This window comes from Sinocyclocheilus anshuiensis, unplaced genomic scaffold, assembly GCF_001515605.1.
Source record: "Sinocyclocheilus anshuiensis isolate Anshui unplaced genomic scaffold, SAMN03320099.WGS_v1.1 scaffold708, whole genome shotgun sequence".
NCBI lineage: Eukaryota > Metazoa > Chordata > Actinopteri > Cypriniformes > Cyprinidae > Sinocyclocheilus > Sinocyclocheilus anshuiensis.
This window is the reverse complement of record NW_015555881.1, coordinates 1,716,497-1,729,584: the sequence shown is the minus strand read 5'-3', so window position 1 is coordinate 1,729,584 and position 13,088 is coordinate 1,716,497. Positions and strand designations below refer to the sequence as shown.

Genomic DNA, 13,088 nt, shown 5'->3' with positions numbered 1-13,088 from the left:
ACGGGGTGATGGGGAGGAGACGAATTGTTGAATAAAGTAGTTTTTTTTTTTTCTTTTGCGCACAAAAAGTATTCTCATAGCTTCGTAAAATTACAGTTGAACCCCTGATGTCACATGGATTATTTTACCGATCTCCTTGCTACGTTTCTGGACTTGGGAACATTTCAGTTGTATTGCTGTCTATGCAGGGTCAGACAGCTTTCAGATTCCATCAAAAATATCTTAATTTGTGTTCCGAAGATGAACGAAGGTCTTACGGGTTTGGAACGACATGAGGGTGAGTAATTAATGACAGTATTTTAATTTTTGGGTGAACTATCCCTTTAATGTTGTTAGGAAAGGGTGAAGGTGATTGGTTGGTTCTTGTCACATGACCTGCGATGCGCTTGGGGCGTTCTGAAAAATTTATGTTTTTATCTCGCTGCGGCACAGATGCACCTGGAAAAAACGAGAGCGTCGCACTCTATTTGCGCACGATTGCTGCATGTCTACATTTGAAATCAACTTGAGCGTGCAAAAAACTGTGTGAACGGCCCCTTTTAGGCTGGTTTCACACCGCAAGCATGAGCGGTGCGTGGGCAGCGCATATTTTTTTCCGGCTTGCATGTTAACGTCTCCGGTTACTGTAGTAACATCGGTTCCCTGAGAGCGTGAACGAGACATTGCGAAGCATGTAGGAACTGCTGTAGGAACTTCTCTACTTCTCCGAAAACTTATAGGATAACACCAGTACAATAAAGTGGCCAATTGTCGCTAATTATGCAAATCGCATGCAAATACTGACATTTGTAGGGACAGTATATAATGCGGTGAGAGCGACAATTGCCTCAGAATCTAAGACTGAACGCTTGCACTACTGATGGAGCAGAGAGCACGGCGACCTTCGCAATGTCTCGTTCCCGCTCCAAGGTTACGATAGTAACCAGAGACGTTCCCTTTCGAGCGTTCCCTCAACATTTCGAAGCATTCGCTGTGGGAACAGTATACAGACCCACAGAAATTCAGTACACATATAGATCTGATTGAGCCGAACAACTTTCGCACTGCATGTCATAGGCTCCACCCAACAGGAAGTTGGCTATTCAGAGCTGTGTAAAAAGCGCATGCTCTGGAATTTGATATACTCCTCCTAGGTTTTGTACCCGATTGTCACCAAACTCGGTCAACGTGATCTCAAGACATTGGGGATGCTAAATTGCGAAGGGGTTTTTGATCTCGAACGGTTTGATCGTGGCGAGGCGACAAAATTATGGCGAGAAATGAGAAACAGAAAGTGTATTATAACTTCCTCATACATTGTCAGATTTTGATCAAATGTCATCAGTTTGTACGTTGTATGAGACCAATCACATAAATGTGACTATTAGGAGTCAAAGTTATAGCGCCACCAACTGGCAGTAGGAATTGTCATTTTCAAAATGCTTTGAAATCACCCTCTTATTTTTACTCTATTTTCTTCAAACTTTACCAGAATAATGTCAAAACTCGGCAGATGAGAAACTGTAAATGGATTTTTGATATCTTAAATACTTTTGCCAAAATATTCTTTTCAGGCACTTAACATGCTTAGAATTTCATGAAACTCGACACACACTTCAGTATTAATGATAGATAGACACTAGCAAAAGCTTATACATGGGCGTGGAGCAGGCGCTCTATAGCGCCACCTTTTGTCAAAAGTGGGGGGGTTAGTTTTTCCTACAGTCACCAAACTCGATACATATATTGTTCTCATCAAGCCGGACAACTTTCTAATTTAGTCATTAGCTACGACCAACAGGAAGTCGGCTATTTTGGTTTGAATGTGGATTTTTGGAAAAATCAGGCTGTGAATTAATGCATACACCTCCTCGGAAAATCATAAAATTCACACCAAACTTAGTCAACATGATGCAAATATATTGAGGAACCTAAATTGCAAATGGAATTTGGATATCTTGAACGGTGTTGCCATGGCAATTTATTAAAATGACAGTAAAAAAGATAATAATATTCTTATATCTTTAAAGTGCATTATCCAAAATCTTCAAAACTTTTTACATATGGAAAACAAGTCATTATGAGGAAACATTCTTAGTTTCATGAATTTACAATGATCTATGGCTAAAAGAAAATTAAAAACTACTAAACACTTGAGCTGAAATTTCAGGTTGTAATACTAAGGTTGTCCACAAGTTGGAGTCATAGGATAAGAAATCTTTTAAGCCTAATCTTGTTCAGCTCAGTCTCCATCTAAGCCTAATACTTTCTCTACTTAGTTTATCAATTAGAATGACAAATAAATGCATAGAATCAGTTGGTATGTACTGAACTGCAAGTATACTTTTACATAATTATTTTAGAAAAGCTTATAGAGCATTAAAATCATTAAAATATATAATATATATATTAAATATATATATTATATATAATATATTAAAATCAATAAAATATTTTAGATATTTAAAAGTTTTATATATCCTACCCTCTCTCACTCATAGGATAAGAAATCTTTTAAGCCTGATCCTTTACTGCTCTGTTCAATTAGATAGAATGACAAACATACTTAAAATAAGTTAATATATACTGGTAATATAGTTTTGTATAAATATTTCTCAAATGCTTATAGATCAATGCAAGTTTTGGTAACACTTTACAATAAGGTCATTTGTTAACATTATTTAATGCATTACCTAACATGAACTAACAAAGAACAATATATTTTTACAGCATTTATTAACCTTTGTTAATAAAAAATGTTCTTGTTCGTGTTAACTCACAGTGCATTAAAGGTGCAGTAAGCAATTTCTGAGAAACGCTGTTGAAAGTGGATCGGACCGAGCACCAAAACACACTTGTAGCCAATCACCAGTAAGGGGCGTGTCCAGTAGTGATGGGGAGGTGCCTGTGTTGAATAGCATGTTCAGAAATTTGGGGGCAGAGGCAAGATAGGGGTGTGAATATTTTGGGTAGGGGCGTGTTTGTTTTGGTGTTTTCAAATATCAACAGCATTTCTCAGAAATCGCTTACTGCACCTTTAACTAATGTTAACAGATACAACATTAAATTTTAATAATGTATTAGTTGTAAACAATATTAACTAACATTAATAAATGATATATAATTGTCATGTTAACTAATATAGTTAATGTTAACAACTGAAACCTTATTGTAAAGTGTTGCCAAAGTTTTATATATTGTGGTGCGTGTGTGTGTGTGTCTTACACTCTTGATTTTATAGTGTAACCCTTTCAATGCTGTAACCCTTAAAACCAGACTGCCAGAGGGTTAGAGTAAATGCATGTGCCCGCTGGGCACTGTTTTCCTGATGCCACTGGGGTGGCGATTGCACTGATGGCTTGGGCCCGTCATCGCTGCTTGCAGCTTTAATTACTTTTATAATTGCAAATTCTTCTCTCTTTCCACAGGTGGTTTCTGGCACACTAGTTTAATCGATAAAAAACTGGTGGATTTCTTCGTGCCGTTACTTCCTCTGGATTACAAGCATGTCATTCAGTGTGGTTTGACTGAGATGGCCAGAGAGGGTCGTGTCCCAGATAAAAATGTGGTTAAAAAGATGGCTGATGACCTAATCTTCTTCCCTAAAGAGGAGCGTGTCTTCTCGGACCAGGGCTGCAAGCACATTGCTAACAAATTGTACTTCTATATTTAACACACAGAAAAAGCATTTCCAATCTGTCATTCTTCATCATTTAAATTAAAGATGTATACGTAACACACATACACGGGCCTTATGTAGGCTTCCCTCACTCAACATTGGTTGACTTTTAATTAGTTGAACTAACCAACTGGGATTGTTTTTATCAAAGTATTATATTCCTTTGACAGAACTGAACCATCATATTTGCTCATAAGTTACCAGAATCATCAAATATATACAGAATACAATTAATGGAAGGAAGAAGAATTACAGTCTATAGTTCAAGTGGCTGATTCACTCAGGAATGAATAACTCAATGACTTATTCAGACATTTACCGCCAACTGCTGACAGTTTTAGTTTCTTATTTAGAGGACAATTTCATTTATTTAAAAAATTGTTTTGGTAGTTACCAGTGTATTTAACTGTGAACAAACAAAATACTGAGATGTTTCTCAAATTTTAGTATTTGACTTTACGTTAGGCCATTATAGACTAAACACTTGTGTAATAAATTTTATGTTGAACCAAATAAAATATTTCTTTGTAAAGCTACTTTTTGTAATGTCTACTTGTTACTTTTCTCATTTAACACAATAGTGGCTTTTAAATTACACATGCAGGAGTAAACATCATTGTAGGCAAGTGATGGTAATTGTTGGTTTCTGACAAACCATAAACAAATAGAAACAATTAGTATATACAAACAATAATCACATTATACATAATCAAATAAACAAGCAGAAGAAACTTACATAATCAGCAACACAACACAATTCTACACAGGCCATGTCTGAATGGAGATACTACTCCTCACATGCCAACGTGTTTTAATTAATAAGAGGCCACATGTGTTCTTATCAGCACTCAATCAGCCAATCATATCACAGTAGAATTTGCTACATTTTAATCGGCTGATAGCCCTAGTTTTTATTAAACCATTTATCCAAAAAATTTTTATTTTTATTTATTTCTAATTTTAATATCTGAATTATTCCATAATATATGGTTTTGTGTGGGGAAACGTTGTGGTTGTAAACCAATTTCCAAGCTAACAGTGCTTTGTGATGAAATCGAGCCAACTTAAGCAAATTACCAGTGGAGTATTTACACTTCAGCACCTACCCTTTTAAAAATATTAGGAATAAAATACCACATAGAATCTGTTCCAAGCAACCAGTTAGCCGTTGAATGTGTTGTTAGTATCATCAAAATCCAAAACTTCAAGACCCCCATCACTTCCTTTCTTTGCAAATGCTGGGATAGTCCATGGATCTCAACTATGTGATCTTATTAAAGAGCGGGATATTTTAAATATGCTGCCACTTCAGATTCGAATCTCCTCCAAAAGGAGATGAAGTTACAAAACTTGGTGTCTTATAGGGGTGCTGTGTGTACATTAATGAGGAAAAAAAATTAACTTAAATGATTTTAGCAAATGGCTGCAATATAACAAAGAGTGAAAAATTGAAGGGGGTCTGAATACTTTCCGTACCCACTGTATGTTCTACTGTTAGTGTTATCTGTATGCACCAAGGGTCTGAGAGTAACGCAATTTCAATTCTCTGTGTGTATGTGCTGTACATGTGGAAGAATTGACAATAAAGCAGACTTGGCTTGACTTCACTTGACTTATTTGAAGTTTTTATTATGTAATCTAGAGAGCAACTTAATGGTGTGCAATTGTTTTTAACCGGTTTTATGTTTTGTTTTGTTTTGCAATGTATGTTGTAACTATGCTGTTTTATTTGTATATGTAAATGTGGCTGCCTATCTTGCCTATCCAAAAATATTCTCAATGTCATTGTCTTCATTTTCATTTAAGCAAATCATTTCACATTTAGATAAATTAGGTTTGAGTCCAGAAGCATTAGAGAAAGACCAGAGTAACGTGCTCTTTATCCTGAGAATAAAGTAGTATCATCAGCTAATTGTGAGATTCAAATCTTTCTGTTGAAGATATCAAGGCAACAAGACTATGCAAAATATCAACAGATATTAGGCTCAAAGGGCAACCCTGACATATTCCACGAATATTTAACTTCCAATAGCCATGTAAAGTGTTCTTCCCACGTTTGGTTTGTATATTCAGCTTAATTGGTTAGAAAAAGGAGCATATTGGTGAGTGACATCCACCACATATTGCAGAATCGATTGAGAACTCAATCAATTCTAGATGGACAGGTATTACTCCAGGTATATTCCTTTATATCTTTATTTTTTTATCTAAAAACCATGGCTAAAGTAAGCATTATCACCCCACTGCGATTTCCAAATCTAACATCACTCTCGCAAGGATGAGTTTTTTTTTGTTACAGTATCAGGTCAGCATTTGTTCTTCTGCAGAATAAAAGTATAAGTGTGCAGAATAAGGCTTTTCTTTAGTGAGATCTCTCAAGCCACAAGTATTTAACAATATAATACTCAATGAGTTAAACTCAAAATCTTGCATTTAGCAAAATAAGAAAAAGTAAAACAAAACGGTCACAAGTTCAACAGATGAGAGAGAGAGAGAGAGAGAGAGAGAGACCCTCATCACTTCTTTCTGTTTTTCTTCCTGTTAATACATATATGTATATCTTGACTGTTTGGTCAGGAATTGTTTGTTTAAATCCTGATTTATTTAATTTTGATTTGATTGTTGATTTGTGAATTGTGTATAATACATTTGTGTGTTTTTTTTTGTTTTTTTTTAATTCTGATTTATTTTGCGCATTCCGTTTGTTTGTTTCTAGGAGCGGCGGCCTTATTGCGTAGGAAATTGACTGTTCCCTTCTCTTCTTTGGTGGTGGTGTTTACACCGTGTGCTGTGACTGATCACTTCACTGGGGCCCGGGTACTGTGAGTGTGCAGTGCGTGTGAGGGGAATGTGTCTATCTTTTGCCCGGGCATTTCTTGAGAGAGGCTGCAGCTTCTGTTCTTTTAAACATTTGAATGATTGGGGCTTGTCCTTTTTTTCATGTGCCTCAGATTTTATTTTGATGAATCATAATAAACTTTTGTATTTTTGTATTAAATACCTGTGTCTCCATTCTCCTTGTCTTTAGTAGGGAACCTGTGCGCTGGTCATATTCTCTGGGTGAAATTCCCAGGGTGGCGTAGTCGAATATCAAAATATGCAGTGTTTTTGCCCCTTTAGGGTATGATTTATTTTGGCTTTTGAACCCCTTTCCCTCTGTCTGCTCCGTGAGGATGCCACACCAATAAAGCACTCTTAAATTGAAATTGAGAGAGAGAGAGAGATGAGTAACTTGGATAAATTAACTAGAACAATGACAGGAACACACAATGAAATCACAACAGCATTTCAACTCTATTGATCCGCGTGACGTCACTAGCGTGGAACTTCTCGCAGCTCGTGCTTGATTCTGAACGGAACGCTTTTGATTCGGTTTACGGAAGTTGCTCTTCATTATTTACTAAACCGGATTAGAATCGGTTTCGCTGCTCGGTGTCAGAGTGCAGAATGCGGCTGGCATGTCGCGTGCTGTTCGCTGGCTGTGTTTTGTGGAGTTTCTTGGTCACGGCGGCGATAGAGCCGATCAGCACCAGCATTGCTGTCGGGATGGCCGTGGCCCTCACCGGGTTCCTGGCCCATTATCAGAACGTGCTCTATTACTTTCAGGAGTGCTGCAGAACGGAGTGGATCTCATGCAACAAAACAGGTCCGCAAGAGCTTTATTTGTTTCAGAACGCAAGTACGGATGTGTTTATGGTATCCACATTTTCCTTATATCCACATTTATCTTTATTACAATTAATTAATTCCATTTTGATGCCTGCATTTAAATGCCATAAACATAGGCAGCCAAGACATGCATAATTTATTAATATTAATCAGACACTTGTATTGTATGGTGTGTGTATAATGCACCTGACACTTAATATCATAATAGCTACATATCATACATCTGATATTTGCATTGCACCTCATATCTAGTGCATTTATGCTATGCACATATAGGCATGTATTATTGCGCTCATTTTTGTGCACAGATAAGTCTGCAAGATGTCTGTTAAAGATCTGGAAAGCATGTGCTGTGTACAAATATCTGATAGACGTCTCCAAGATGTCAGTTTTGCATCATAAACATCTTAAAGACAGCTTCTAAATGTCTATTTGACATCTGATAGGACATTTTGCAGATGAGCAGACGCTCATAAAAATACGTCTTGCAGATGTCAAATGTAAATCTCCGTGATGTACGATCAGGGTTGTGATGCTGCTTATTGACTTGTAGTTGTTCGCAAGTAATTTATATGAATTGATAATGTATATTATATATTATAATAGATGAGTCAGCCAAAATTTATAACTAATCTAATAATATGTAAACGTGTTTTGTAGTGCATGGCAAGCACTTTTTCACAGTTTTGACCCAGTGACCAAAACGCAACAACGTGTCAACTGGAAAGAAACCTTTAAGATCTCCAGACGTTTTTGTATCACAAATAAAATGAGAGAAGTATCATACAAGATCGTTCATCGTATTTATCCTGAAAAACAGGTAATTGCAAAGTTTTGTAAAGACATTGACTTGAAGTGTGTTTTCTGTAAAGAGGAAAATGAGTATTGTTCATTTATTTTATGATTGTATTTATACAAAATTATTTTGGTGTGATTTGGGTTTTTTTGTTAAAGTATTAATATTGAATTGCAACTCAAAGAAAAGGATGTTTTATTTCATGCATACTGTTATGTTCATGTATACTGTTGACTTCAAGATTTGGTATATTGTGAATTTACTCATTATATATGAAATTCTTTTCACAAAGGTAAATGGGCAGTGAAAACCAAATTTTACTCATTTCAGAATAGAAATTGGTCACTACTTGTATACGTTAAAAGAAACAAGAAATAAAGCAAAAAAAACTAAATTACTTTAAAGCCTTAAATCTATTCTTTGAATAATTTGTAATTATTTGTACTTGTTTACAGACGTGTTTTTTTTAATTTATTTTTTTATTGCTTTTCTTATTTAGTTTATTTATTTTAAGTATTTGTTTTCATTCAGTTTAAATGTTTTTGCCCTTATGTTCTTTGTTCTAAAAATTGCAACAAAGGTCAAAACGCAACATCGTGCGCCATTGAACCGAACGCTGCGCGCTTGCGTCATGCGTCGCACGCAAACGACGTCACTTTTCCCCAAACAGGAAGTGGCGGGGCTGTTAGTTGGACCCTGCGCTGTTGTTGTTTTTCCTTTCATTTTCCAATTAAAAATATCGATGATCTATTTAGTACAATGAAAGTTCGGCCGCCTCGCGCATGGATAACCGTACTGCACTGCATCCTGATCTCAAGGCTGCTCGTGGAGGCCATAGAGCCCGTGTCCACCTCGCTGCTGCTGGGGACAGGAGCTGCAGTGCTGGGCAGGAAACTCTATCACTATTTATACGAAACGTGTGATGAGAACTGGCTCAAATTTAAAGCAACAGGTGAACATTTGATCAGTGTTTGTATTATCTGTGCTTTGTGCATTCTCACAATCCACATCTTGTACACATTTGTTTCTTTCGTTCGTTACGATTCTGTTTATAATAAAAAATTAATGCAAATAATTATTTTGTAGTTAACTATTGCAGCCAAATGTATTAATTAGTTCAGGGGTTTTCAACCTTTTAGGACATGCGCCCCCCCCAAGTTTGCCTAATTTCACTCGCACCCACCCACCCCGTTATTACTGTAGTCACACCGAATTACTTTAATAACATTAACATAAAAGCAAATATCCATTAAAGTTATTAAAGCAGCGAACAATTTTTCTTTTGCTCTTTTTGATTAACATTATTTACATAAGAAATGCACGGATCCCTTATACTGATGTACATTTGATATTTTCTTCACTGTTTACATTCACTTAAAACAACGGACTGTGCTTACAAGAATACTTGTCAAGACAGCCATTGGTATTCACCTGCTGTCTGAGAAGGCTATCTGTTTGTGCACTTCAGGTGTGTGAGCAGTGCGCATAGAAACACTATCACAGTGCGTGAGTACCGCATTGAGATGTCTTGAGCTTAAATGGCTTAAAATTACGTTAATGTTTAAACTGACAAGACTTAAAACACGTGAGAATGGAAAAACTTTCTCGAAAAGGTACACTGTCAATAAACGTGACCAGGGTTGCCAGGTTTTCACAACAAACCCTCCTAATTCAAAACTAGCAAACGCGGCAAGTGTTAAAGTAGCCCAATTCCGCTGGAAAACCGCAGACTTGGCAACACTGAGCATAACTGATACTCGAGCAAACTCTGCTCTAACTGTCGACTAGCAGTGGGAGTCAGATTGCCCCCTAGTGGATGGCTAAAGATTTGTTAACTCGTATTCATAAATTCTCAAGGGAACGTCTCTGAATTAACTGATGCTCGCGCCCCCCTTGACAGTTGCTGGCCCCACAGTTTGAAAACCCCTGTATTCGTTTATTTTCAAATTGTAATTGTAAACAAAGAAGCTTGTCTTGTTATCTCAATGATTTGTTCATTCGGAGTAAATTTGATTTGAGCAGATTGTGAATTGAATCAACATGCGTCTAAAAACACAGCTATATGTGTGATGTTTATTCTTTCCTTTGTGAACCAGCGTTATTTGTGCATAATTGATATAATATTATAGTTTTATTCATGTTTTGTGTACGTATTTTATCTTTTCATAAAGTTAGTTCAAGTTTTGGTAATTTTGTAGAGTGTTTTTCTTCTTTTAAATATGCCTATATAGTTTTTATTCATTTCATTTTAGTTTCAGTTATTTTATTTTAGTTATCAAGTTCAACTAAATGAAAATTAGAAATGATGCCTTGGCAATTATTTAATTTAATGTTTTTTATAAAGTGATTTATTTCTTATTTTATTGTAAAATCGATCATTTTTAGATAAAAGAAAAGTGGTTTATTTACATTTTAATTTTCATTAAATTTGTATTAAACTGTACTGATAATTGATTCTGCATTTTGTGTAAAATATGCTGTTATTATTATTATTAGACTGGACTACCTAATGTTTCAAGTAACTAGTTTCAGTTAACTATAACAACCCTGTTGTAAACAAGCAAACATAATTTGTTGTCCAGTGCATAATGAATTAATTAAAGTGCAGATGTTACGTATAAATCCTATGATTGCTGAAAATCTGTCCTCTCGTCCACAGGACTGAAGAATGACCTCAACACGAAGCTGTACGGGCAGCATGTCGCTGCTCAGGTCATCCTGAAAGCCGTCACCGGCTTCATGAACAACAAAAACCCAAAGAAACCGCTGGTTCTGTCCCTCCACGGCTGGACCGGGACCGGGAAGAACTTCGTGAGCCAAATTATAGCAGAAAATATTTACGAGAAAGGGATGACGAGCAACTTCGTTCACCTGTTTGCAGCGACAGCACACTTTCCCCATGAGGCTCACATTGACACGTACAAGGTAATGAGTTTATATATGCAAATACATGGAAATGACATATATTTCACCACACCAACACAAAGCATCCAGTGTGGTGATTAAATCAAATGTTTTATAGTCATATTTGTACAAAAAGCTTGTTTGTGTGTGTTTAGACCCAATTACAGGAGTGGATACGAGGGAATGTTTCCATCTGCCCGCGTTCCCTGTTCATCTTTGATGAAATGGATAAAATGCATCCGGAGCTGATCGACAGTATTAAACCTTACCTGGACTTCTACGACAACCTGAACGGAGTGTCGTACAGACAGGCCATCTTCATCTTCCTCAGGTCAGTGGCATTGTATTTCTCTAAATCTGTAATTAAAGCAAACGGTCACTAGTCATCAGTGCTTGATGGCTGCTGTCAGGCTGGGCGATACAGACATAAAAATACAATAAAAAAACTTCAGAAACTGATATAAAATGTTTTGATTTTGTTAATGTTTTCTGAGGAAAGGCAAACATAAATAGTGATGAAAGCCAAAATATTAAATGTCATTCACTGAGTAATTCACTATTTTGTAGGGGGCGGCGCAAAATTAGGGCTGTCGCGATTCGTCAATTCTATTCGACTATTCGATTTTTAAAAATCCTCGACTTCATTTTGCTCGCGTCGACTAACCGGCAAAATACCGGAAGTGGCGCATTTCACGGAAGAGAATCCATAAAACATAATTATAAGCACATTATAACACATAATTAAGCATAACTGAATTCACAAACGCTACGATTTAATTAAATAATTATATGTGATGCAGTTATAGGCTTGTAGGTTACGTACGTGCGTCTCACAGCGGCTCCGTTTACATTATAATGCATACACTATAATACTGAACTTTGATTTCAGTGATTTGGACTATAAGATGGACACTTGCTGCTTGCACTCTGTTGCACTTTACTTTTACTTTAAAAAATAGAAATTTGGAGTTTCACTACTGAAGTCCTCTGTTCATTTTTTTTTCATCATGCTGGAGACGTTTGTTTAAATCTGTTGTTTACACATTTCTAAGTGTACTTTTAATACTTAAAATTGTATTAATTATAACTTTTAATAATACAATTTTAATACTTGATTTTATTAGGTTTGTTTACATTTTTACTCTTTTAGTTTTACATTTCGTCAACGGCTTGTTTACTTTGATGCTTTTTTATGGTACACTACTGAATGGCAAAGTTGCAAGTTTAATAAAACGTTCTTTAAAATGGTTGATTTTTTTGTGGGAAATCGTTTAGATTAATCGATAAATTAAATTAGTCGATAGATTAATCAAAATAAAAATAGTCGTTAGTGGCAGCCCTAGTCAAAATGACAATTTTCACCTGAGTTTCGGAGCCAAATTAAAATAATTTAAAAAATGACTTTAGAAAGAGAGATTGGTCGGTCTATTAGTAAAATCTGTTGACTTTAGCAGTCATGTTGCATTAAATGCCAGTGGTGACAGTTAAAAAAAAAAAGAAAAATAGCACTTTTTTTCCAAAGTTTGTGTGCCTGTAACTCAAAGTATAAAAGATCTCGTAATATCCCTTTAGATTTGGATTCTTAATAAGCTTTTCTTTCAGTATGTCCATTAAGGCCCTGTATCATTCATTTACAGAGATATTGGGATTCACTGTGGCTCCAAGAGCAAATTGTGAAATTGTTCCCATTTCAGTGAGGGAAAAACCAAAATGTGGGTCACTTTGCATTCAGCTGATACTTCTTTCTTTAAAAGAGGAATGACTGAAGAACAAATCATGTTGAAACTAAAACGATGTCTTGTTTCCCTCCGTCAAAACAATTGCATACCTGTGTGAGAGCCAAAAATGTTCTTTTTCTGAAGTTTGCATGCCTGTAAAGGAAGAAGTATTACAAATACCTTAATATCCTTTTAGATTCTGGTCCCTAAGAGATGTTTCTTTTGGAATCTTCCATTTTAAGGCTCTATATAATTCAATCCCAGAGATATGGGGATGTCAATGCAGCTCCATGTTCAATAGTTGAAAACCAAATATGGCATATCTCTCTCTCTCTCTCTCTCT

At 36.0% G+C, this 13,088-nt stretch overlaps 2 protein-coding genes across 3 annotated transcripts in view; both read left to right on the top strand.

Moving 5' to 3' along the window:
* The window catches only part of LOC107675783 (torsin-1A-like), a 10,662-nt gene extending 6,626 nt beyond the window's left edge, over positions 1-4,036 (top strand). Inside the window, exon 5 of the mRNA XM_016470241.1 lies at positions 3,408-4,036. Coding sequence (XP_016325727.1) covers positions 3,408-3,652 — 245 coding nt within the window. The 3' untranslated portion in view covers positions 3,653-4,036. The remainder of the gene's footprint in view (positions 1-3,407) is intronic.
* A 2,971-nt stretch (positions 4,037-7,007) lies between these two features.
* The window catches only part of LOC107675780 (torsin-1A-like), a 7,502-nt gene continuing 1,421 nt past the window's right edge, over positions 7,008-13,088 (top strand). The window contains exons 1-3 of one of the 2 annotated variants that reach the window (XM_016470238.1): positions 7,008-7,304; positions 10,783-11,048; positions 11,183-11,358. In XM_016470238.1, coding sequence (XP_016325724.1) covers positions 7,106-7,304; positions 10,783-11,048; positions 11,183-11,358 — 641 coding nt within the window. In that variant the 5' untranslated portion in view covers positions 7,008-7,105. Of the gene's footprint in view, positions 7,305-8,711; positions 9,076-10,782; positions 11,049-11,182; positions 11,359-13,088 lie in introns of those variants that run through there. The other variant, XM_016470239.1, reaches the window with a different exon arrangement.